Source organism: Aulonocara stuartgranti, assembly GCF_965226115.1.
Source record: "Aulonocara stuartgranti genome assembly, chromosome: 11".
Taxonomy (NCBI): domain Eukaryota; kingdom Metazoa; phylum Chordata; class Actinopteri; order Cichliformes; family Cichlidae; genus Aulonocara; species Aulonocara stuartgranti.
In genome coordinates this window covers 13109529-13134935 of record NC_138947.1, presented here as the reverse complement: position 1 = coordinate 13134935, position 25407 = coordinate 13109529, and the positions used below count along the sequence as shown (strand labels likewise).

Here is a 25407-nt window from a genome sequence, read left to right as displayed (position 1 = left end):
ATTCTTCAGTTTTTGTTTGTTCTTTAATTAAAACAGTTAAAGACAAATTCTTGTTCTTTATTTATTCACTGCTGATGTAAATGTAATAACAAAAAGGTAAAGCAAAAAAATCTGATTTTATTTCAGTCCAAACAGAAACATCCGAGCTATAAACTATAAAAGTCATACTTGACACGCACGCAGAAATCATACACAAAAATTAACTGCATGGATGAAATATAAAACTCCAAAGTATAAGTCATGAAGATGCATTGGTTGAGTTGATGTAGGACTCTAGAAGAAAGATGGTTTCATCTACTTGGTTTTCTGCAGAATCTAACCTAAAGGAGAAAAAGACAGTGAAAAAAGGACTTGATTAAACCACCGAAGAGCCTTGTCGCCTTTAGAAAAGAGAATTTCTGTTTTGCCTTCCTACTTATTGATGTGAAGCCTTAAGGTATCCAGCTGTTGCTTTTCAGGAGCAGTGATCATCTCCTCGACTTCAGTTAGCTGCTCGGGCTCGGCCCCGCTGACCTGCAGAGATGCCAAGATGGCTTCGATTCGCTGAGATTTCTCCAGCAAGCGCCTGTAAACCAAAAACCGTCAACCCATTTCTTTGTGGCAACGTGCGTGCCAGACAAAAGATTTTATCTGCCTTGCAGTGAGATGCATCAAAATATATCACTAATGAAAAGACTCACTTGCTCTCTTTGGTCTCAAAGAGGCGTCGCTCTATGAGGTTGGCTACGGTCTGCAGAAGGAAAATATTTAGAGATAATGTTACCGGAGGCAAATACCAGAATGAAAGACAATTAGCTGTCTTCTTCTGTTCAGAACTCTAAAGGCTACATGTAATGAGTTTACTGTTTTACCTTGTAGCAGCTCTGGAGCAGCATTCTTGCAGTCGGGAGTTGATTAACAGTGTAAAGATAGAAGGTGCGAGAGGGAGCATAGTCAGGAGTCTTTGGGATTTCCTGAAAAACAAGGGGGGGGGTTGCATGCCTGTCGCACTTACATGTTTCAGATCATCAAATAATATTAGACAGAGATAAGCTGAGTAAATACAAAATGCAGTTCTAAAGAAGCACCTATATATTACATATCGCTTGAACAGAAGCTGTCTCACAAAGTGAAATAGGCTGAAAGTTGTCAAAAAGCAAAGCATCACGATCTAAAGAAACAGCTGAGAAACAAAGTCATTGACTTCAATCATGGAAAAGGTTACAAGACACTTCTAAGGCTTTGGGACTCCAGCGAATCACAGTGAGCGCCATTGAGAGAGATCCAAGAACAAAACACCTGCTGACCAAAAAGAGCACAAACCTTGACTAACATTTGCCAAGAAAACATCTTGATTATCCAAGACTCACTCAGTTTATGCAGTAGCTTGTGCAAAGGTTTAGTCAAAGTCCAGACTTAAATCCAACTGAGATGCTTTTTCATGACCTTAAACTGGCTGTTCGTACTGGAAAAACCTCAAATTTGAATGAATTAAAATATTTCTGTAAAGAACATTGGGCCTCCACAGTGAGGAGGCCCAATGTTGAAAGACTCATTGGCAAATTATTGCAAATGGCTGATTGCAGTTCTTGCTGCCAACAGTGGAGTTATGTGGAGTTTGCATGTGTGGGTTCTCTCTGAGTACACCGAAACAACTAACAGTCCATCATCCGCATACCTGTAGCTGGACCAGGTTCTGTGACAGCAGTGTGTACAGCATGTCTTTAGCCTCTTTGGCTGGAATCATAGCAAAGTCCTCCACCTGCTTCTGCTCCAGGTGACGTTTTCTTAGCAACAGACGAAAGATGCGAGCCGACCGGGAGCCAAACCTGATGTCAGATTAAGAGTGACTTCAGTAACACGAAGCTGGTGATAATAGGACACTCACAGCTATATATATTATTTAACATACACACCGGCTTACCTCTCCTGTACTACAGACTCGAGTGTGGCCCGTGCCAGATTGGCCAGTGCTCTGTGCAGATCTGAGAGAGGAGCTTAGAAAAGCAACCGTGATTCCTGAATTAAATCATATCAACCAGTGTGCTGCTTCATAGGAAAATGCTCAGGACCTTTTAAATCTGAAAAAGGATACTGACAACAAACATCCCTCCTCCGCTTTCACCAGCCTTCCCCACAAACTCCATCTTAAAAAAGAGGAGGAAAAGAAGATATAGACATTGTGTTTTTTGTTTATTTAAAAAACAAACAAACAAAAAAGATCAGAAAACATAATATGGTGTTTGCAGATCATACCGGGTCATCCACCAGCAGAGTGAGGTACTGGTCTAAGATGGGTCTGAGGATGTTGTAGCTGGGTGGGAGGGACCTGAAGATCTCATTGGCTGAGAGGGGCTTTGTGCAGGTGGCCATGGGCGAGGTTGTAACCTCACTCATCCTCAGCATGGTCCTCACTATTTCACTGCTAGTCTGCATATTGAGGATTAAGAAGATAATTAGTCATTAAATTCTTAATCAATCACAATAATAAATCATTCTAGTATACGCACATATACTATACTATATATGCATTTATAGTGACTATAACATGCTCTTTCACAATAAGAGCAGGCTCATATCATCGCTACTCATAATGACTTCTTCATTAATTGAATTAATGACATAACAGTGGCATCCATATTTTCTTATGAATGACTAAGCTTCGCACTAAGGACTCTCAGGTCTGGAGCTCCCTGCCTGAACTACTAATGCCTGCATAACCAGCAGCAGCTTTAAATGTATGATCAAAATGTACCTTTTATTAATAAACTATTTCTCTCTACTGTGTTTTTTGTGGACATTTGTTATATTTCTAATGTTGTAGCATATTTTGTTTTTCCTTTGTAAACCACATTTTTAAAAGGTGTTGTGTACATAAATGAACAATAATAATCAACAAAATAATCTTCATAACGCAAGAAAGTAAATGAGTGTCCTTAAATTAAAAATTATAATACTTTTTCCCATCACCTGGTCCAGCTTGTTTGCAACAGCACTGATGATGGTCTGATCTCTAAAGTGGAGATGGAACCGTTCAAAATTCACCTGCCAGTAAATCCCCTCGTCACCATGTGTCTGAGCCGAATGAAGCAGAGCATATGAGAGGCAAACAGAGAAATAAAAGGTCACATGAATGATAAGCGGGAAGGTAGATATAATGGACGGAGGACATTGCAAATTTGTTAAAGTAACCAAAAAGGTTAAAAAAACTAACCTGTGGATCCATTTTGGCCCTTTTTGCGCTTCTTTGCTCCTCTCCATCCTCACTGGCGAGCTGGCGTTTGCCCCGCCCTATGAGTGTCACACTAGGTACCTTATAGCATTCTGGGAAGCTCTCTGGTGTGGGTGGGGCAGTGTTAACGGGAGCAGCCGGAGTACCAGGAGTGGCAGGAGTCTCACTTGGAGCAGAACTGTCTTTATTTCCCACTCTTGGCAATGGAGGGCAGCGCTGAAGAAAATGGGTCTCCACCAGTTTGGAAAAAGTCGAGGACACTTCACTGTAATCCATGGTGAGGCCCTCTGCAGCAACAACAGAGAAAAAGTGGTGTTACCCAAGTCATATTTAATTCCCTTTTCACACAGCTAAATTACAAAGACAGTGCAAGTACTAGAGTCTCTAACAAAAGTCCAACATTGATAAAGTCAAAAGAGATATTAGGACTTCTGGTTCACTCACAGGCCTCCAAGTTTTTTGGGAGATATTCATTTGAAACCTTAATTGCTAATCCTGACATTTTTTTTCCACATAAACATTTAAACACTGGTTGTAGCAAATGGCATGTCCATCTACTAGACCAAAATCCAGCTGTCAAAACATCCACTGATAGAAGTATGTGTTCTTTGCTTGATGCCAACACTGACCTGCCATGTTCTGCGTGAGGCGGTCTGCCACCGTCTTAACGGTGCTGCTCATCGTCGTGTGGCCTCTCTGTAGTAACTCCTCTATGATCAGCTCTCCTGTGTCACCATACAGGGTTTTTGCAGTGTAGATGTATCGTGGGTAGCGAAGAATCCTAAGGATTCGGTCACAGCTGGCGTGATACTCTGTGGGGCTCCCGGGTCCTTTGCGGCCTGAACTGAATGTAGAGGCACCGTGTTGCACGAGGACACACAGAGACTTCTTCACCTGGATTTGGAAATAAACAAATGAAAGAAGGGAAAAAGTTTATCGCTTCCTCTGATATTTAATATAACTGACAACGGTCAGGTAAAGACAGAATTCAATGCGATTCAAGTTTCACTAATGCAGAGAACAACAACAAAAAAAGACATTTTCCTTATTTTCATTGTCTGGTTTCCTAGCTTAGATGTTGTTGTTTCTAGATCCACATTTCTTTTGAGAAAGGTAAAATTGACAAAACTTGACTGGAGATTAATAAGAGTGTAAAATATGTGACCAATGGCAGGCTAATACCTATAATCCACATCCAGTGAGTTAGACTATGCACCACAAAGCATGAAGGTCTCTGCAGAAGAACTGCAGCTTAACCATTTTTTTTAAAAAATCTATTCTAATTAATAAGGTAAAAGTAGGATTTAATGAGGTAACTCCAAATTATGTGCGCTTTTTTGCCTTTTTTCCAGTGTATTATGCTCAGAAAACTACATCTTTGCTTCTGTTCGTTATGCAAAGCTCCATTCAACTTAATTACCATATGCCCTTAAATGCTACTTTGTACTGTTCTACACTTGTTAGACAACTGTGTAACCCCTACACTATGGAGCCATCTATCATATCTAATTAGCTTTTTATAAAATAATAATTCTAACAAATAAAAATGTAAGACGACAGAATTTTCAGATAAATGGCCATAAAGCCATAGCTGTTGGAACACAGTGTTATATAAATAAATACAATAAATATAAACTCAGCAAGCTTAACAAGCCGAGGCAGAGTTGGTGTAGTACTCCTTACCAAGTCCACTGAGAGGCCAGTTTCATGAATGATGGTTCTTAAATTTTGTGCTCCACATTTGAGCAGGTGTGTTCCCACTTTCTCAACCACCTCTCCAAAGTGCTCCCGCAGCAAAAGACCACACAGGCGCACTTCTTGGGCTGTCATCTGCACAAACAAAAGAACAGGAACACACAGGTGATGAAAGGTCTAAAATCTAGTATAGCTGTAAGTAACTACTTATATCAGTACAAAAACAGCATTCCAGTATTCCTCTATATTCCTTTAATATAGTGTCATTTTTCTTAACACCTGGATGTAATAAACCTGAAATTAGAATCATATCAGGATACAAGAGATCTGTAATTTAAGGTTAAATAAGTCGCCCCCTGCAAAAACCAAACTCTTATCTCTGTAAAGACTAACACATTTCTACAGAGAAGTAAATGCTTTTTATGGAGTGTGTGAAATATATTTTTATTATGACGGAGGTGGACTGCTGTTGCTATGTGCAAATCACTGGTTGCTATGTGTTCATATATTAAGATGTACATAAAACCCCATAATAATTTGTGTCCCCTTACTAGAAGGTGCAAACAATATATGGTTTCTATCTACAAGAACACAAAAAAATATAATTCAAAAGGGGAGAATTAAAAAAGGAATGCTAAAATAAGCAATGTAGGATGTGTCTCTAACAGTGGACTTCTCACACGCTTGAATCACATGCATCACTTTTTTTTTAACTTGTTCTATACCAACTTCAGACTCAGAGACTCTGAAGCACAACAGAAACTGAAAACCCTTTTTTAACAACAAAAACAACAAACAACAACAAAAAATGATTAGGAATCAACAAAGACTTGGATCTATAAGCAAAATCTGTGTCACTGCCATCAGCAAAATCTTATCATACTCATCCCTAGTACAGATCAGTAGGCAAAATCCTGAAGCAGCTAACTTCAAACAAACAATAACATCTTACTCATTAATAATGATAATGTTATTAATAATGGGAACCGTATGACCTAAAAATACTCATGATAAGGCCTGAAGCCCTATCAACAAATTGGTCCATTTCCTGGTAATTGTATGAAATTCATCAGCAGCATTAAGACCAACATGGGCAGCAAGTACAGCATAAAAACTACAACATCTGATTTATAGTTAATAATAAATCATTTTAGGCCAATGTTAGCACCATCACCTCACATCAAGCAGGTCCTGGGATTGAATCTACTAGCCAGCTTGGGATTTGAAACAGCTGGGGACTTGAAACACTGTGGGTTCGCTCTGGGTACTCCAGCTTGCTCTCACAGTCCAAAAATTTTGTTCACATTGTAAAACTGATTTAAAATATATTACCTAAATTAGTTTGCCAACAGCATGAACAGACCAAACAATACTTACAGCACTGGCATGTAATATTGATAATAAAATGCTTGACTTTTTGTACAGTTGTAGCTAAATTAACAATGACAACTCCACAGTTTCTCCCTCCCCTCTGGCTGAAGTCCACATATCTTGCTTGACATGCAATACTTTCTTTCCAAACTCACAGCAGTAATCTCACTCAGTCTTTATAACATTAGTTACCTCTGTATATCTCTCACACTCAATAGTACCACCATCCTGGTTACGTCATCCATCGACATCTTTAACTCCCTTCTCAAGTCCATCCAGAAATTCACTTTCTTACAACATGCCTGTACTTCAGGAGTTTCACTGGCTCACAGTTAAATATCCTATTGATTACAGAACATCACTCTGCAACATCCCTCTGAAATTCTGCACATCAACACACTCATCCACAATCCCAGATTTTCTTCTTCTCTCGATCTCATCGCCCTTTTCCTGTTTGACTACCATGAGGTCTAGAGGCTTCATTTGCTCTGTTCCTCGCCTCTGGACTTGCATCCGACCAGAAATCCACAACACTGACTCTCTTCATTTTTAAATCTCGTCTCAAAACTGGCATATGCACTCTGACTGTCTTCCACCTATCATATTAAACCTCTGCTCTTACTGATTTTATATATTGTTTTATTGACTTGATCGATCTTTTCTTATTTTTATATTGTTTTTCAATTCTTCAGCGTAAAGTAACCTTGGTTGTTTTGAAAGGCGCCTAATATCACGTATTACTGTTATTATTACCGACTGTCTCTCCACACCTCCCTACACTCGTGTTTCCAAGTGTAACTGATTTGTCACAAAAAGAAAATGTGACACAAAATGAACGCAAAAAAATTACTGTTTTATTTTTAAGATTATGTCGATATATTTCGATAGCAACCACATTATTTTTGGTAGTTACAATCTGACAACAGAACTGGGCCCTGTGCTTCGTACGTCGCTTACTACATCCAAGATCAAATGAAACATCCAAGACCAAATCATCGCGCTAACTCTGAGCTCGCTATTCCGGTTCCCCGAACACACCTGTTGTTGACGATTAGTATAGCTGGATGAAGTAATGTGAGATCACTGGGTGGCCCAACAGGGGCTACGCATCGATAGTAGAAACATTGATCGGCAACCCTTTGATTGGTCGGCGAAAATGTCGAAGGAGCGCGCTCGGTATTTTTCGGCAGCAGAGCAAGAACTCTTGAGTGAGGGATTTCAGGAGTTTCAGAGTTTAATTAAAACGCAAGGGAACACTGCAAAGGCTGCAAAAGCAAGGAGAGAGGGCTGGCAGAAAGTTGCTGACAAATCAAACTCGTAAGTAATTCAATAATAACAATAATAATGGAGTGGATTTATATAGCGCTTTTCAAGGCACCCAAAGCGCTTTACAATGCCACTATTCATTCACTCTCACATTCACACACTGGTGGAGGCAGCTACGGTTGTAGCCACAGCTGCCCTGGGGCAGACTGACAGAAGCCAGGCTGCCATATTGCGCCATCGGCCCCTCTGGCCAACACCAGTAGGCGGTAGGGTAGATTTATCATATCACACCATATTATCCAATATTATATTACATTATATTATATTATAATATGTTATATTACAGAGGTGGGACCAAGTCATTGTTTTGCAAGTCTCAAGTAAGTCTCAAGTAATGTCAGGCAAGTCAGAGTCGAGTCTCAAGTCACTGGTGTAAAAGTCCGAGTCAAGTCACAAGTCTGAAACTTTGAATTTCAAGTCCTTTCGAGTCTTTAAAAAAAAAAAACGAAAAAATAATGTTGCAGTTATATGCTAAATGTAAATATTAGACCATGTAATTTTTAAATCTGTGTTTTTCTCAACACATGACAAAATAGTGAACTTAGAAAATATACACAAATTGTGAAATTGCACCTCTTTAAAATGCAGCTCAATTAAACCTAGCTCCAAGAATAATTTTCACCGACAGTTCTGAGATAAGCTGCATGTTATTCTTGGATGCGGTTGTAGGACCGGCTTTAAAATCGCATGACAAAAATATCATACACATTAAAAAAAACTGTATCACCAAGGTAGCCTGGACAACATTTGCTAGTTAGATGAAGTCAGCTATCTCATCTTAGCATATTTATATGCATATTTATAATTATACGGTTCTTGGAGTGAGTGCACACACTCATGAAGTTTAGTAACTTCAGGTCACTGCAACAAGCCCAGGTACAGTTTACCGACGGATGGGTGCAGGACCTTGAAACGCACCGTGTAGAACGAAAGACCATCGTACGTATCATAAGTTTACCAGTCTCACAAATTGTCGTCATAAATACACATTCATTAACCGTTTATTAATAGGACCTTTGAGCTCAACGGTAATTAATTAGTAGTGGAAATAATTTCTGGTAGCGTTACAGAAATGTAGCAGTGACAACAATATTGTATGCTGTAATCGTACTGGGCAATTAGTGATACAAAAAACCTGTTTTATCCTGTGAATAAAAGTATATGTTTTTGTCAATGTACCATAATAACAGAAGCGAAACGCAATATTGTGTCAGGACAATTCACTATTTATGCACAATAAATAAAGGAGCATAGCGCGACAATTTCTGTTCAGCGCCAGACTTGCTTGTAACCTATATCACTAATTATGTTATGAAAATGACGTATTAACTACTAAAAAACACTGACCTTCGTGTAAATGCTTGGAGCAGACTAACCTGTGAGCTGGAGGGTTCTGGGACGTTATATTTGGTCTTTGAATGGCTGCAATCCAGGCCATCCGTCGCGTCTTTGTTACTTCGGAAACATGGCTTGAACAATTTCTCTTCAACGACGTAATCCGATAACAACCGATCTCTTTACCCGTCGGCTTCCCGTGGCTGTCATGCGACCGGCTATTGCAGTTAATAATACAACGGCTTCTTGACATTTTTGTGTTTCTTTTTATCGCTGTTTAACTGATTTTAATTGAAAGCCTGCGTGCGCTAGTACCGCTTGCCACGAGTTCCCAGAATCCTTTGCGGTTCTACCCGTGAATGACGTCACATTTTCAATCTCTATATAATATGCATGTTAAATTTTATATTTGGGGTAAAATATCAAGTCTTTTCAAGTAAACCGGTTCAAGTCCAATTCAAGTCCCAAGTCATTGGTGTAAAAGTCCAAGTCAAGTCACAAGTCTTAGAACATTTTTTCAAGTCAAGTCTAAAGTCATAAAATTAATGACTCGAGTCTGACTCGAGTCCAAGTCATGTGACTCGAGTCCACACCTCTGTTATATTATATCCCCTTTCACATTAGAGCCACAACAGGACCCACTAGAACGTGGGAACAAGTAAAAGTGAAATATAAGAATATTCTACAGAATGGTAATATTTATCACTTATATTGCTTGTCGTCTCTTGGAAAGAGACCCTGGAATACTCTGTTTGTTTGTTCATAACAGCAACCAAGAAAAGGGCAGAGCAAAAAAAAAAGACAGGTGGTGGTCCTGCACCCCCTCGTCAACAAGTTGGTTAAGTGAATAATACCCTCACGGGAAAATCGATATCTCTCTATGAGCACACTGTCGCGCTGAGCTAAAGGATCCTGTCTGTCCCGCAATATACGCTGAATTCTGAGGACTCTCCTTATCAATCTTGCACCTTCCGCAATGGGTTGCTCGCGTAAACGGACAGGATATGACTGCGACAGACTTCCCAAATCCACCTTCGCTTTTATAGCCGTGGTCTCTCATCTTGATTACACGAAGTAATTTACAATTACTACTCTGAAATATGAATTACATCTGTAATAATCACATACATGTAATAGAATGTTAATAGTACATTTCCCTTTTTTAGGGAATGACCTGTATGTATCTGTGTGAAATCAATAAAAGGATCAAGTGCTGCATTATCTTTAGTTACATTGATGTTATTTATTTATGGTGAAACAGTGGTGGAATATCGCTGTTGCTTTCGTATGAATGACGCGGACATACCTGCGTGGCCGCGATCTAATCCTGTTTACATAAAGTAAACCTGCTCCCCCCTTGCTATGACAGCAAGTCCCGGATGGGCTTCGGGGAACCGAACGATCCAGGATCACGCGAAATCGTCAACAATCTCATCCAGCTAACTCACTTAGCGCGGTACGAAGAACAGGCCCCTGGTCTTATCTAGGCTAAAAGTTGTACTGCACATTACTGAACAGAAACAACAAGTTTCCACTTAGATTTAAGCGACTGCAGACCTCAGTTATATTTAAACCACTGTTGATGAATTTCTAAGTACATGTGTAAATGACACATTGTGCAGAAGCATCTTTGTCGAGTACAGAAAATAGTGTTGTCTAACCCCAAGTTAACCCTGTGAGCAGTGCATGCTAAGCTAACTGAAAAGCTAACATTTACAGCTGACCATTTCAGCCGTTCTTTAACACTTTAAACAAACCTTTTAAGCTGAGAAGTTTCTGAACATATGCTGCTTTTATTCTCCGTCACCCGCACCGAACACTTCACGTGCGGCTTCTTGACGTCAACACACGAACACTTTTCCTTCCGCTCCTCGGTGAGCTGGGACTCCAGCCAGCGGCGCCGCGGTGCATGCTGGGCTGGAGGTGGACGGCTGCCTTCGGTTTGTGGAGGACCGACGTCAGTGTTTGTGCTGCTCTGGGGAAGATGGCGGAGGCTGCGGCTGTTCCCCCGCATCGGTTTTTCTGTCACTGTTGTAAAGGTGAAGTAAACCCCAAACTACCGGTAAGCAAGAGGCTTTTCTTGTTTATCTGTCAGACTCTTTTAGAATACGTCCGGCTGACAGCTCTGCCTCACCGCTAACGGCCATTTGTTCCGCTTGCTTTCTCGCTACAGCTAAACCCCAGCTAGCCTGTTAGCAGTTAGCGACGTCTGCTGTTGTTAACTCACTAAAATAAACTCCAGCTACGAGCTCCGTCAAAGGAAAGGGGTGGGGGGAAAAAACTGACATTAAAAGCAAATATCGACAGGTTTTGTTAGACTTTCCTAGACGTTTCTGTCAAAGCAGTGTACTCGAAGCTCTGCTGTGACAGTTCGGGGGATGTTGTGTTTTTCCTCAAAACAACAAGGACTTGTCGAAAACATTTGCGTTACTGCTGCCTTTGTTTAGTGCTTCACACTTAACTTTAGTTGCCTGACAGCTGGTTAGTTTTTAATTTCCGATAAAAACGCAGTGTTGACAGGACGAGTTGGGGGATTTTTGGAAACATAGTTAAACATGTCGTATTCAGTTTCAGTTTTGAAGTTAAAAGTAGAAGCTAAACTCTGGACTCAATGCTGACCTAAACCGTGACATACTTAGCAACTTTAACGTGTTTGAAACATGTCATCCACGTGTTAAATAGTATGGCGTGTGTTTGTATTCAGTGTGTTACAAGTATATTAAATACAACAACCTAAAATTAACCTACTCCAATACAAGGTTAGGGTCAGCTGTAGCTTTCTCACAGTTCTCAGTGGCACTGTTTACTACTGTGGTGTTTTGTGTTTTGTAGGTGAAATCTCAGATTCCCCCCCCCCCCCCCCCCCCCCCCCCCAATAAAAAATAATTAAAAAAAATTGCTGGTTGTCATAGTCCTTTAAGAAAGTATTTTTTGTTTGGACAAAAATAATCTTATACTGTGGACAAACTCTGCCCTGTTTAAAAAAAAAAATAAATTACAATATTCACAATGAACTGTTGACTGGTTTTATATCACCACTAGAGACACATTAATCTTTTATTTTTATGATCCAGCTGAGGGTAATTCCAGTCCTCCTTGTCACTGACTCTAAAGTGTCCCAGGCACAGTCAGTCCTATGGCATGTCTTCACTGAGCTAAGTGACTCCAACACCTAAGATTGTCGACCTGTGCTACTACAGTACAGCCCAGGCACCAGTCCTCAGTCATCTGTCCGTTTTATTCAACAAACTGTATAATCTGTGAGGTTGTCCAATTTGACACTCAACTGATACAAACTGTTTTGCTTACGGCAAAGTTTCTTAACACGTTTTAACCACAAAATTCATTTTAGATCCCCAAATTTCTCTATGCTGTGCGAATATGAGTTTTAAAATTGTCATGTGAACTTAAGCATGGTATAAGCATAATACAAAAGGCTGGTATTTTTGTGACCTACTTTTAATACACATATGCTGTTCAACAAGGGTATCGCTTTAATCTCTCATAACCCTATCTGTATATTAAATGACCCCGCTTCTATCCTGTTTTCATGGTTTATAAGTCTGTGCTTTTAGTGTACAACTGCACCAGCTGCACAAATAAACTGGTAGCAGTGTTTTCCTCATTCTGTTACACAGGTTTTCTATAACGCCTCTCTTTAGGTGTGGTTGGCAGACCAGCTCTACCTACTTGGTTGCATTCACAAAATACAGGCCGTCACACTTCTTACTGATATTATCTGGCTGTACTTCTTTGTGTGCCATATTAGGCCGCAAAATGTCTTTACGTGCTGTAATTATTTTGTGGAATGGATGCTGATTTGACAGTGATGGAATATTACCTTTTGTCACATCTCATTTTCACACATGCAAAGTGGTGTATAGTTAACCAACACAAACAAATACTTTCAGTTGATAGTGTAATTGAATTTTAATGTAAAAAATTCCAGGTATTTATTGATTCCTGATTTTATTTTATTTTTCTGTGAGAATTGATATAATTGAGAATAGAATATTTAAATTACTGGATAGTTTATGTAGTATGAATAGTTTGAATAGTAGGGTCTAGGAAATTAAAAAAATAAATAAATAAATAAAATGAATTTTTCCTCTTCTATTTGACTCTTACATGGCTCAATCTATTTCTAGGAGTACATCTGTCCGAGATGTGACTCGGGTTTCATTGAGGAAGTAACAGAAGACTCCAGGTAAGAGGTTTTTGTATTATCGTCACTATCCATTTCACTTCTCTAGACAGCATATGATGTCTACACACACACAGGCTTTAGCTGGAACAAGAGCATGGACATGTACTGAAGAACGCTGATGTTGCACTGTTGTAACTTGTAGGCTCACTCTGCAGTTTTGTTCCAGGCTTACGCTACAGCTGAACAGTGCATGTTGCTAATAATGAGTCTTTTGTCCCCTTGTGCGCTGTTTCCCTCAGTCTCCTAGAGGTCGGCGCCAATGGGCTAGATGACACAGCCACACAGTTTGCAGAGGTATGACATGATCTGAAAGGTTTGGGGAGTTGAGGAAGGAATACGGGATAAAGAGGTTTAATTAACATGATTGTATGTTTTACTTTACTTAATCTTTTCCTTTTCTTCTGTTACTGTTCTTTTCTTTATTATTATTTCATCAAGCTATGGCACCTCTTGTTAGTCGAGCGGCCATTTACAAGAGACATTGACAGCCCAGACTCAGAACCTAGGCTCCCTGGTGGGCGCCTGGGGAGTTTCGGTGACCTAGGAGGGTTAGGAGGGGGACCAATTGGGGGATCTGTCCCAGCAGGCCTAGGAGGATCTATGGGGGGCCTACTAGGAGCTGGGGAACACTGGGGACCAGGACGCCCCCCTCGTCTGAGCAGCCAGAGGAGATACCGGTCTAGAGGCAGCAGTAGGCCAGACCGCTCGCCTGCTGTGGAAGGGTGAGTAACACACTAGTTCATCATTTTTCCTGGCTCTATTCTCTGCCTTGAATACTCCCACTTATAATGACAGTGCTATTTATGCTTTCCCCCGAACCGATCTTATTTTTGGTAATGACATTAACTGCTGTACATTTTCTGTTTGTCAGGATTGTACAACAATTTCTTGCTGGTCTTTTTGCCAACTCTGGAATCCCTGGCTCCCCTCCCCTGTCATGGTAATATGACATTATAGAGCAACAAGGTGTTACTACAATTTAAAATAACATTATTATTATTAAAAAGGTCTATTTGTGTTTCGTTCAGGACAGGGATGCTGCACTCTAACCCTGGGGATTATGCATGGGGGCAGGGAGGATTAGATGCTGTGATAACACAGGTAAACAAACTATAAAATAGTCTACAAAATTTGTGTTCTTCTCATGTATTTACATATGTGCCCGTGTCTGTGTAGTTACTAGGTCAGCTGGAGAACACAGGACCTCCGCCAGCAGAAAAGGAGAAGATCTCTTCACTCCCAACTGTCAATATTTCTCAGGAACAAGCCGGTCAGTCACCTCTGATTATCTTTTTTCCTTCACTGTCCCCTGATGTTTCTTTATTCTGTCCTTGAAATACAAATTGCAGTTTTGCCATTGCTCGAGTTGTCAGGTCAAACCCCTATTTATTACTACTACAACTAAGTTTGTGTTTTAAATAGTGGTCGCACTATTCATACCTCTTGAAGTCAGTGTGTTGTATGCTGTCCGCTTACAAAATAATCAGTAATGCATTCCAGAAAAATGTTAAACCAAGTATTACTTTGCTTTAGTTGTATATGTGCACTCATTGACATGTTTCCATATAATGTTTTATTTTTACTTGTTTTCAGCTTTGAAAAAAAATAGCTAAGGACAAAGTGTCCATTTTGTTGATACATAGTTGTTTCAAAATCTTCACAGCACTTAAATGTCTTGTATACACTTGCTGCCTGTTAGAAGGAGCTTCTGAAACTGTGCCTGTTAGGGACGAAATGCCCAGTAGCCATGACAATATATATATTTTTGCTTCCTGGTCTTTCACCTCCCCAATTTTCTTTCCTCTTTTGGCTCTGTTCTTCTTGACTTCCTCTTCTTGGTATGCTGTCCTATTTTACCCACTCAGCTGTAACTGTGTGACTAGTTATGCTGTCCAGTTGCTGCAGGACTGTTGATAGCTGACTTTAAGGCATAGATGAATGTCCAGGTGCATTCTCAGGACTTTGTGTTATTCTCTGTTGAGAAGTGTAATGTATATCTCCTCAAGAAACGTAGCTGTACCACTTTGTAAACATATGTGAAGCTGTCTCAATCAAAAATGACAAGGGTGTTGATGTCAGGAAAAGATTTAAAAACACATATCCTCTTCAATAGATTGCTGTATGGAATGCCCTGTATGCAAAGAGGACTTTAGAGTTGGAGAGCCCGTCAGACAGCTACCCTGTAACCACTTCTTTCACTCAGACTGTATAGTACCGTGGCTGGAAATGGTGAGTCACATCAAAAACGTTGAATTTTTATTAAATATAACCATACCAGAGACCATACATGACATTGAGGATTCTATGTGTTATTTATTCACTTTGCATTTGAGAGCATTCAGATCTACAGGAACCTCAAATATGTGATTTGATTATCTGAGTCATGATGGAAATGCCATGTAGGTGGGACCTGAGTAACACTTAGCTTAAATTGATGATAATGGAGTGGAACTGATGAAGTGTTGTTTTAATGCCACTTCTGTATGCTGAATAATGCTTCCCGATAGTTTATTTATTGCAATGATACAGTCAGTGTTTTTATTATTGCATGGTGCTTTTAGTATGTTATCCTCCTCTGTGAATGTGTTATTTTGAAAATCTACCTGGAATTTGCATGGGACAAAAGGTTAAAAAAAAAAATTACAAATCTGAAAATTTGTTTGCATTCATCTTCGAGTTATTTGATATTAGCAGTTGGGAAGCTGTGGATAGCACATAATTGGCTGAGCAGATTGAAACATTTTTAAAAATGAGTCACAATCAAAGACAAAGAGCAGACTGACGTCATTTAAAACAGGCCCGAAATAATGTTCCACTTATTAAAACTCTTCTCAGACACTTGTGAGAAAACTGTGCTTAGCAACTGTTTTCTGCATTTTGTTCTGTGGCCGTGCAGCATGACACATGTCCAGTGTGTAGGAAGAGTTTGAACGGAGAAGACAGCAGCAGCCAGCCCCCATCAGAGTCCCCCTCGCTCTCCACGGACCCTCGCACACAGGAGAGATGGTCCTTCTGAGACACCCACCTGTCGCATCCCTTTAGTTCTCCTCGCCTACATCAAGCAGCCCACTGAGAAGACAAAATGCTTCTCATTTCCCTCTGTTCATCTCCGTTGCAGTCATAATCATCTCTGTCTGAGTTTTTGTATTTTTACTTTTTATTATAATGCCTTTCTCCTCACCTGTGTACCAATGCAGACGTCTTAAGAGTCAGTTAAGTTCTGATTTATCTTTTTTTTTATTGCCTAATAACAAACCAGCCTAGATTGTTTATCAAGCCCATATCCTCTGTACTTTGAACCCCCCAGGAAACTGCTTTCAAATCTTTTCTTTAAATATACTGCTGCAATAGACTATGGTGGAGAAATACCAGACTTCTTCATGCTTTTCCCTCTTTATTCATCTTAAGATTACCTAAATCCTGCAACTGAGCCCTGTAAGCATATGAAAAGACTGTAGGTGATTTTTTTTTCACTCTACGCATGCACAGAGGCAACCCATAACAGCATGAACACCTTTATCCCTGAAATAAATGCTGTTTATGAAGGGTCTGTATAATGTTCTTTGTTGAGATTGTGTCAGGAAGATGTCGAGTGACTGTTGATATGTTAGTGTTTAATTGGATTGGACTGTAAAGGTGTTTATGTTTTTGTGTGCACACTCTGCAGTGTTTCAGGAGCACGACAGTCTTGTATAGGAATCATGTGGAGTTGCTGCTGTAAAATGGTCACAAACAGGTCGGACTAACTACAGAGGAAAGTAAGGGATTCAAGACACCTTTCAGAACTCTTCTAAATCAGAAGAAAACAAAACAATTACCCATAGTACCAGCAAGGGAATAAAAATAAATCCTCAGAGCTTGGCCCCATATACAATGCTTCATATTTCAACATGCTCCTCCTGGTGTGTATAGTATAAACAGCTGGCATCCCTCTGTCATTTTATTCCTGTTTACGACTGTCTTTTGTTTCACATTTTATCACTGTTTGATGTAAATAATTTTAGTCCAACAACTTAAAATTTGCAAAGAAATAAACATGAGAATGGAGGCCCAAATGTGAAATACTTGGTAATGAAACTGTATATTATATATATGAAAAAAATGTCTATGATAAACTGTCTATGATGTATTAATAAACTGAAAAAAAAAGTCATTGTTTCATTTTCATTGCTCACAATCCATGTAATAGTTGTTCCTCCAAATTTCAAACATTGTTTTATTTAGCAAATATGATTAAATAGCAACAACTTAAATTATTTACAGATTCAGTGCATTACATGATTTGATCAGAGCCATGTCAAGCATGTTATTAAAAGGAAATCAAGGCACCAGTGATTACGTAGCACAGGCTAATGTGTATATTCTTTTCAGGCATCATTTTCCCCCCCCCAAGACATTTGAAAGGGGAAATAATGTGTTGAATGTCTGGTTTCCTGTGGTTATTTTAAATGAATACAGGAATTACTCAAGTTATGTTTAAAAAAAAAAAAAATCACAGCAAAACAAAATAATATGTCTGTGTGATGAAACTTAAAACATAAAACAGCTTTTGTATTAGGGGTTTTTGGACCAAACAGTTGTGGAGACTCCCAAAGCCACACTGAAATCTTTCTCAAGAACTAGGGGCTTATAAGGGCTTTTTTCCTGTTTGTATTCACACTGCCAAAAGGAATGCTGAAGTGATGCAATCGCCCTACATTTATGTCAGAGGTTCCTCTTGCTTGCTTGGTCCAGAGGTAGGAGCTAAACAAAAATTAAGGCCCTAAAATCAGGAGGTTTTATGATCATCCTGTGTGCAAATTCGCAGAGAAATGCTTTTAATGTGGTTCAGCTGAAACAAATATGCAGTCTGAGAAACTGCTTTAATGATCACTGCCTTTTCCAAGCAAGTGTGAGCAGAGAATGAGCTGGAGCAGTGGAGGGGATGTAACCCACAGGAGGGTCCCAGACTTCAAACAGGATGTCTGATGATGATCTAAAAAAGAAAAACAAAGCATAGAAACAGTTCAGTGTTTACCCATCATGCCACATTTCCTACAACAGATTAAATATGCCTTACCTGTTGAGTATGATGAGCACTAGTGAGCCATCAGGTCGGATGAAGGCAGAAAATTCCAGGTGTGTCTCTCCACTGGCAGACACCCCCACTCTCTGAGACCCCTCCCACAGAAACTTGCTGTGTAGAAAGATCATGTAAGAAGATCTCAGTGAAGTAATGGAACGGGTGAAATGTAGCATTCAGTGTGAGCAGAGATCCTGACTACCTGAAGTGGGCCATGCTGTAGAAAGACGGCTGCTTGTAGAAGACATCACGCGTCGCATCCACTATAACAGGGCTGTCCACTAAGTTTTTAACCCAGTTTGGTCCACCGTTCGGGTCCAGCGCCAGGTTCCAATCAGTCCAGCCGACCACATAATGATTCAAGTCCTGCCGTGGAGAAAAACACCCACAGTTTACTATCTGCTACCTCCTCTGTGTTTTGTAGTAAGATGTGTAATTTAGTCAGCCTGCTGAACTAGCATTTTGTTTAACTATCGCAGGGATTGCACGTCTACATAAACAAATTCCTCTGGACTCTCAGAGCGTCTGCAGCCTGAATTCACCCATGCAAAAGAGAGAGAATGGAAGGAGTCCAATTTCCCTTGAAAGAGAGTGAAGAAAGAAGAAACTAAACACCAGTTCCAGCTTGCTTTGATGGCCTGCAGGCCTGCAGTCTCTCGAGTGTGTGCACAACCTGCACTGCAGCACGAAGGGAGGTGACTCACCTTTCTGGAACAGCTCACAGCTTGTCAAATTCTCTTTTTGCAGTGGATCTGACTGAACAAGCACAAACCTCCACGCATCAGATAATATGATCTTACCTCTATAATGTCATGTGCATACTGTTCAGCTCTGTCCCAGCTTCCCAGCATCACTCCTTTGTTTAGCGGGTTCCAACCAGCGCAGGCCTCTGTGCCAAACAGGTAATACTCCGGGTAGAGGTCATGGGTGGTTCCCAGGCTGATGTCAGGTGGCACAACGCTGTCTAAGTACCAGTGGACTGCCACACCATGGATGTACCTTCCTGCATGAATATCACTTAAGACCTGGAGGGACAAGAGGGAAAAAATAATAACGAAAACAAGAAGCACTCAGAGAGCACAAACCTCTGCTAGGGCAGCTCAGTCGCTGGACAGTATTTACTATTAAGGGGAACCTTTCGCATTTTTACATATTCATTTTGTTTTCTTTGTTATTTTGAAATGTAAGAAGTTTTGTAGTGCAGTTAAAACCAATAGCTAATTTTAATATACTTCACATAATTTTGATTGTTTATTGTTTAGTACATTTGTTTAAATGTACACTAATAAATATCAAGTGAAAAAAGTTTTGCTTTGTTTTTAAAAAAAAAAACACTTATTCATAAAACATTGTAAATGTACTCAAATTGGTATTTATTTAAAAGCTATAAGCTTTTACTGTAAAGTAAATAACAATGTCGTAATATATTAACATATTTAGAATCCCCACATATCCCTATAAGCGTATGTTGTCAGGTCAGAGGTCAAACGTGACGTGACATTTTAAATCCTTATATGGTACTTTCTGTGTGTTGACAATACACCATACTTGTAAGAATCATAGTTTCTAAGCATTAAGACTTTTTGTCGATTTTATCAATAAATCATTCAATTTTATCAGAATTCACTCATAACTTCACAGATAGAAAGATGACACACACGTGCAAACCTCCTTGGCAGAGATAAGGAATAAAACTTTCCACGTGGTTAAAGTAACAGCGCCACAATTTTCCAGATCAGTCCTAGAAAAGTATACACAAAATACTGGATTTATTTCCTCCCAAAAGGTTTCAGTAAAGTCTTTAAATATACGTTTCCTCACAGCCGCTGTAGACACTGAGTAAAGTAAATGTCCTTTTATGTGATTCCAATTCCAGTCACGACTCATTTTACCACTATAAACTCTCCTCTGGACTTTCATCGAGTGACACCAAGTTTTTTTTCTTAAAGTCCTTCCCCTAGCCTCAATAGGCTAACTGGAAGCTAATTATAGCATAATGGGTAAATACTGATTTTAATAAGTTATTTGGTTAAATTAGACTACAGGGCCACAGTTTTGCCTGTTGCTTGCATTTTTCTTTTGCAGATCCAACAACTTCCCTATTTTTTGGTGTAAATCAGTCTTTGGAGTTTGTAAGTGGCTAATTCATCCATATATACTTTAATATCCCTCCACAAGTCATGTTAATGGAAATTATGGTTGAAACAGTGATTAACAAGACCTTGAAAAGGAAAAATAATGCACTTCACTCAACATAATTGTGAAAGATGCCTTACAGTGTTAGTGGTTTTGACTTTATTTGTTGAACCACTGCAGAACATTTGCATTAATCTGCTTTTAGCCTGGTTTCATCTGATTCTTAACTGTCGTGAAATAGCAAGACAAGCGTCGTTCTTTGGGTTGATTTCTATCAACAGCTTATCAGATTGACATTTTTTCCTTTGCTGAGCAGTTTGGACACCAAGTTTGTGAGACTTGAAGTCAAAAAAAGTTCTTTATTCCCTCTTCCCCTTCTTGTATTTCACTACATTAGGCTTTCAAGTTATCTTGTTAAGATGTTTTGGATTCATTTATTCTCCTAAAACTGATTCATTTTTAATTTCTTATTTGCCTCAGGTAAAATAAAGTTTGCCATGACCTTTCCTGCTACCCTTCTGTTTACTGACTCACCACTTTGGCCCAGTGGGGCAGCAGAATGCGGCTGTCATCCAGTATGAGGATGTGTGTGTGTGGGTATGACGAAGCGTGCAGGGCAGGGCCCAGGTCCAGAGACACCCAGTCCCTCTGCTCCTCAGGAGTGAAGCCCAGGGCTTGAAAACTGCAGTGAGACAAATATGCTTGTCAGTCTGCTGCAAAATTTAGAATCCACAGCTCAATGCTTAACATTTTTTATATGAAAAAAACTTTTAATGCATCTGAGTAGACCTGTAGTTTGTCATCATTCCTGCAGAGGGCTCGTTTCCTGTCGTCAGTGCCCAGAAGGTCAAGTTATATTTAGCATATTCCTCCAGGAACCTGACAGGAAATGATTAAAGCACCAAACAGAATACATTTCTCTTGAATCATGCTCCTCCAATATCTGATATCAATCTGATTTTAAGCCACAGAAGTCACCTGACATAGTACTGAGCCCAGGTTTTATGCTCCTTGCCCCCTGGCTGGCCCTTCAGGGAGCCCTTTCCTGTGAGTGCACCGTTCGTTTTCATCCAGGCGGGGGCACTCCAGGCACTGGCCAGCAGAGACAGAGGACGAGGAGACAAGGCCTGCGCACGCTGCAAGAGAGGGATCTGGAACACAAAGGAGGTAAGATGAGACATGGGCGACAACGGCCGTGTCAGCGTGCGAGACAAAAGACAGACACCTTCATGTTGATGTCTTCTGGGGCCAGAGTGAAATTGTGCAGATCATAGTCTCCAGGTGTGTCAGCATAGGTGTACAGACGTGTGGAGAAGTCACAGCTGGCCATGGGGACACGCACTACACTGTAGCCGATACCTGCCACAAAACACATCAACACAACCAAAGCTGGGGGATAAATCAGTATTATTACTCAACAATTATAGCATTTTATTCCACGGTGTAAAAACTCTTTAAAGAATATGTTTTAGAAGACTGGTGAACAAGCCATGCAATAAATTTCCAGAAATCTGAGGCATCAATAACAACGTCCAAGGAAGCTGTTCTGGCAGGATGCCCTTCATAGTAGCTGAGTCATGGCTGTAGTTGTAGTTTTTGGGCAAGAAAAGAACTCTGCAGGTGTGCTCAACTTTCACAGTCTTTCAACCTCCTCACCAGGAGAAGGCTCTTTCAGCGTTTTCTGCCGACCTACGCCATTGTACTCTCGTCCTAGTGAGCAGCCTCCACACAGAGAGGGGAATCCCAGACAGTCCACTTCCAATGGAGAAGAAAAGAAAAGAAAAAACCCAGGTACCACCCTTTTTGTCCGTACATTTGCCAGGCAGCTGTTGGTGTTTACTGGTCGACCGCTTTCCCACAGTGCAGTCAGCTTCACTAAAATGATTTCCTCCTTTCAGTTAACCAGATAAACACATCTGGCCTCAGCTTAGGAGGGAAGCAGGACATCTGGGAAGTGGAAAATAATTGAACTAAGGCCATTTTTGGTTAAAATCGTTTTTTCCTTCCTGAATGAAGGTAATTGTGTTGAATGACTGTTGGTTTTGATCTGCTTTTTTTCTTCCTTTTTGGCTGCTCTAAGACATCTACAAGTGTCAATAATCCTGTAATCATGGCACCATCTATTACTTGCCTCAGGCCAGTGATGTCAATGATCAGGGCTTGGCAGGATGTGCACCGTTTTTTGTTCTTCATGTCCTCAGGTTTTATATTTCTAACCAAACTGTAACTGAATTAGATGAGACTCTACTTTATAGAGGGCCCTAATACTAATTTCCAGCTCTATAGCTTTAAACTTTGACTCTACTAGAACAGCTTTGCGTTACAGTTCACCACACTTGCATTTTACTGGGCCTGGGTGCAGTTTCATCCACTGTGAAACAAGCTTTTTTTTTTAGCTCCCTTGCCCCATTCTTTAATGACACTTTCTTCTGATTGGCTGCCCTTCATACACACCAGGTCTAAACAGCAGGTGAGTGGGTTTGCTGTGCTAAGTACCCTTCAGATCACTGGGGACATGCTGTCTCACTGATGTCGTACTACCATTGTAACAGTGTAACAGTAAATGTATAGAGAAAATAAAAAAGGAGACACAATTAGACACAAAACCCTTTTCTAGTTATTCTGCATATATTTGTTACATCTGTGTATATCATTGGGGAATAATTTTATTTTTTAATCACTCAGTCAATTATAACTGGTGCTGATACTGGGCTATGACATGTTTTGATGATCATCATGCTGCTGATGCAAGTTAAAAAAAAGTGCCTTTTAATACCCCAAACTGTCTAACATCTCCTCGTTTCTGTTACCCTTCTTATACCTATTAGTATTATTTTACTGCCTGACTTTGTATCGCCCTTTCGTAGGCTGTAAGGCTATGTCTCCCCGGTACAGTGGCAGTGTACCTTCACTGGAGAAGTACTGCCTCAGCAGCTGTTCCTGTGCACCAGCAGAAAGAGAGAGTATATTGATGGCTGCTGCATCTGTCATCGCCCCTCCAAATCCCCTGGTCTTCTGGTACTTCTGATAGGGAACGATAGTCAACCTGAGCCCTGAAAGAAACACAAAAGCAGACAGAAATGCTCTGCACCTGCTCCAGCATCACTGATGGTATCTTAAAATGCCACTCCTCTACCCACTTTCTCCAGTGCTGTTAGCCCGAACTTCACCCTGACTGGCCTCCAGTCTGCTGCCCGCAATGTTGCTCAGGTAGGACGAGAACTGGCCCAGTGGAGGTAGGCTGACAGATCCAATGCTGTCACAATATGTCGAATTACATTCACACACCACAGAGTCATAGCCAAAGTTTCTGGCAACACATTTATTGTAACCTGGGAGAAGAATAAATCTAGTTAACAATTATTCTTCTGCAGTAATAAAAGACACACAAGCTGTGTGTGTGTGTGTGTGTGTGTGTGTGTGTGTGTGTGTGTGTGTGTGTGTGTGACTGTGTGTTTTCCTGGTTACCTGCAGAGAGGATCACTTGTGCTGCCACGAAAAGGAGCGCCCACAGGACAGATGACAGAGATGAAAGGGCCATTTTATCTACAAACAGAGTAGTTTTAAACATAGAAGTGCGAGTTTTTATTTAGAAAAACACACGTATCAGACAGAGGTGCGTGCTTTTACTAATATCCTTGTCATACGGCGCACTTTGTAAACGTAGAAGAAGATGTGCTCACCTTAGACGCTCCTGCAGTTTACCTCATGTCCTACAGAGTTACTAGAAAGGTCAGTCCTCCTCACGTTTCTCCAATTTGATCAAATGTCATCCCAAACAACTTTCCCCACTTCCTCCCTATTAGCCAGTCATGTGACGTTACATATGATCACGTGAACAACTATGCAATATTCCGCATCGGCAGCCAGGTGGTGCTATACCTTCATTTTTTCCCCACTTTTTTTTTAGATCAACTTTATTGCAACATAGAGAGCAAGAAGTGCAAAGGAAGAAAATACTAAGCCAATTACGTAACTGCACGATTGGGCAATAGAACAATATACGGAAAATTACAAAAATAAATATTTTTAAATATTTTGTAAATATATTAATAACCTCAGAAAGGTTTTCAGTTCAGCTGATTTTAATTTATATAGCCCCAATTCACAGCAAGCTACCTCAATGCGCTATATTTGAGAAATTATGAACCTGAAAGCTTTGAAAAAAACAATTTAAAATAAATAAATAAATAAATAACAACAGATTACTGCTGTTACTAACATCTTGTAAGGAATAAAAGCTATTTTATTTGAACGACTTTTTCCGATTTCTTCACTGATCAAATAGGCTTTACGCATAAATGTCAAGTTCTTCCTCCATTTCTGTATTGTAATGTCTTTTTCTGTTACGCTAGCTTTTCAGCGGCTTTTCCATTTGGTTATCATATCTGGGTTTCGGGGAGGATGCATCTCTAGGTCTGCGTGATTCTTTTTGTGTCACACGTGTGTTGTGAGACATGACTTCACGTTTGGAAACCTGAGCCAATTAAAATGTGGGACATTGTCGTAATATGTGGGACAAGGGCACGAGGGATAAAAATGCAGTGCAGGCCAACAGGAAATGGGACACGTGGTCTCCAAGCTGGTGAATGTATGAAACTAGACTAGTAGTAAATTTACTAGTACTGCATTTTGAACCAGCTTGCTTTTATTCACCGACATTCGTAGTAGATCATAATAAATCAACAAACAACTTTGGACCATAAAAGTAAGCCAGTGATGTTTGGTTACAGTTTTTAAAATTATTAATTAAAATTTGTAAAATTCAACCCCAGTGAATTATTTATCAACTAGTCAAAGTCCTGATGACTGCCATTTATCAAATGTTCAGAGAGGCTGCTATATTCTCTTGTAGAATTTACCTCATTAAGTAAATCCCAGAGATATATAGGTGTAGACACTTAATGACTGAAATTACAATTTTCTATTTGCTAGCTGGTTGGTATTGGGGAATACACACTTTTTCCCAGCATATGGTGATCAGCAACCCTTTCCTATGCCTGTGTGAATCCAGTAATCCTGCTCGGTATAGCAGATCCACCTGGACTTTGGTCCTGGTTTTTG

At 40.1% G+C, this 25407-nt stretch overlaps 3 protein-coding genes across 3 annotated transcripts; 1 reads left to right on the top strand and 2 right to left on the bottom strand.

The window, feature by feature from the left end:
- Positions 1–97: 97 nt before the first annotated feature.
- Positions 98–10810, bottom strand: polr3c (polymerase (RNA) III (DNA directed) polypeptide C). Its single transcript, XM_082552571.1, has 13 exons — positions 10696–10810; positions 4895–5041; positions 3841–4105; positions 3194–3498; positions 2950–3054; positions 2236–2409; positions 2075–2126; positions 1904–1964; positions 1658–1808; positions 852–953; positions 681–730; positions 416–565; positions 98–320 (listed from the first exon to the last, which is right to left on the bottom strand). The coding sequence occupies exons 2-13, from the start codon at positions 5039–5041 to the stop codon at positions 239–241; spliced, it is 1644 nt and encodes a 547-aa protein (XP_082408697.1). The 5' UTR covers positions 10696–10810; the 3' UTR covers positions 98–238.
- Positions 10811–10847: 37 nt separating this feature from the next.
- On the top strand, positions 10848–17296 carry rnf115a (ring finger protein 115a; the record flags this gene model as incomplete). Its single annotated transcript, XM_082552573.1, has 9 exons — positions 10848–11000; positions 13087–13145; positions 13385–13439; positions 13584–13867; positions 14017–14085; positions 14174–14246; positions 14322–14415; positions 15259–15374; positions 16042–17296. The coding sequence occupies 9 exons, from the start codon at positions 10848–10850 to the stop codon at positions 16159–16161; spliced, it is 1023 nt and encodes a 340-aa protein (XP_082408699.1). The 3' UTR covers positions 16162–17296.
- Positions 17297–17343: 47 nt separating this feature from the next.
- Positions 17344–24167, bottom strand: gba1 (glucosylceramidase beta 1). Its single transcript, XM_082552572.1, has 12 exons — positions 24027–24167; positions 23812–23889; positions 23484–23675; positions 23250–23396; positions 21569–21702; positions 21322–21494; positions 21133–21222; positions 20878–21025; positions 19008–19232; positions 18410–18573; positions 18205–18321; positions 17344–18120 (listed from the first exon to the last, which is right to left on the bottom strand). The coding sequence occupies exons 2-12, from the start codon at positions 23882–23884 to the stop codon at positions 18015–18017; spliced, it is 1569 nt and encodes a 522-aa protein (XP_082408698.1). The 5' UTR covers positions 23885–23889; positions 24027–24167; the 3' UTR covers positions 17344–18014.
- Positions 24168–25407: the final 1240 nt, after the last annotated feature.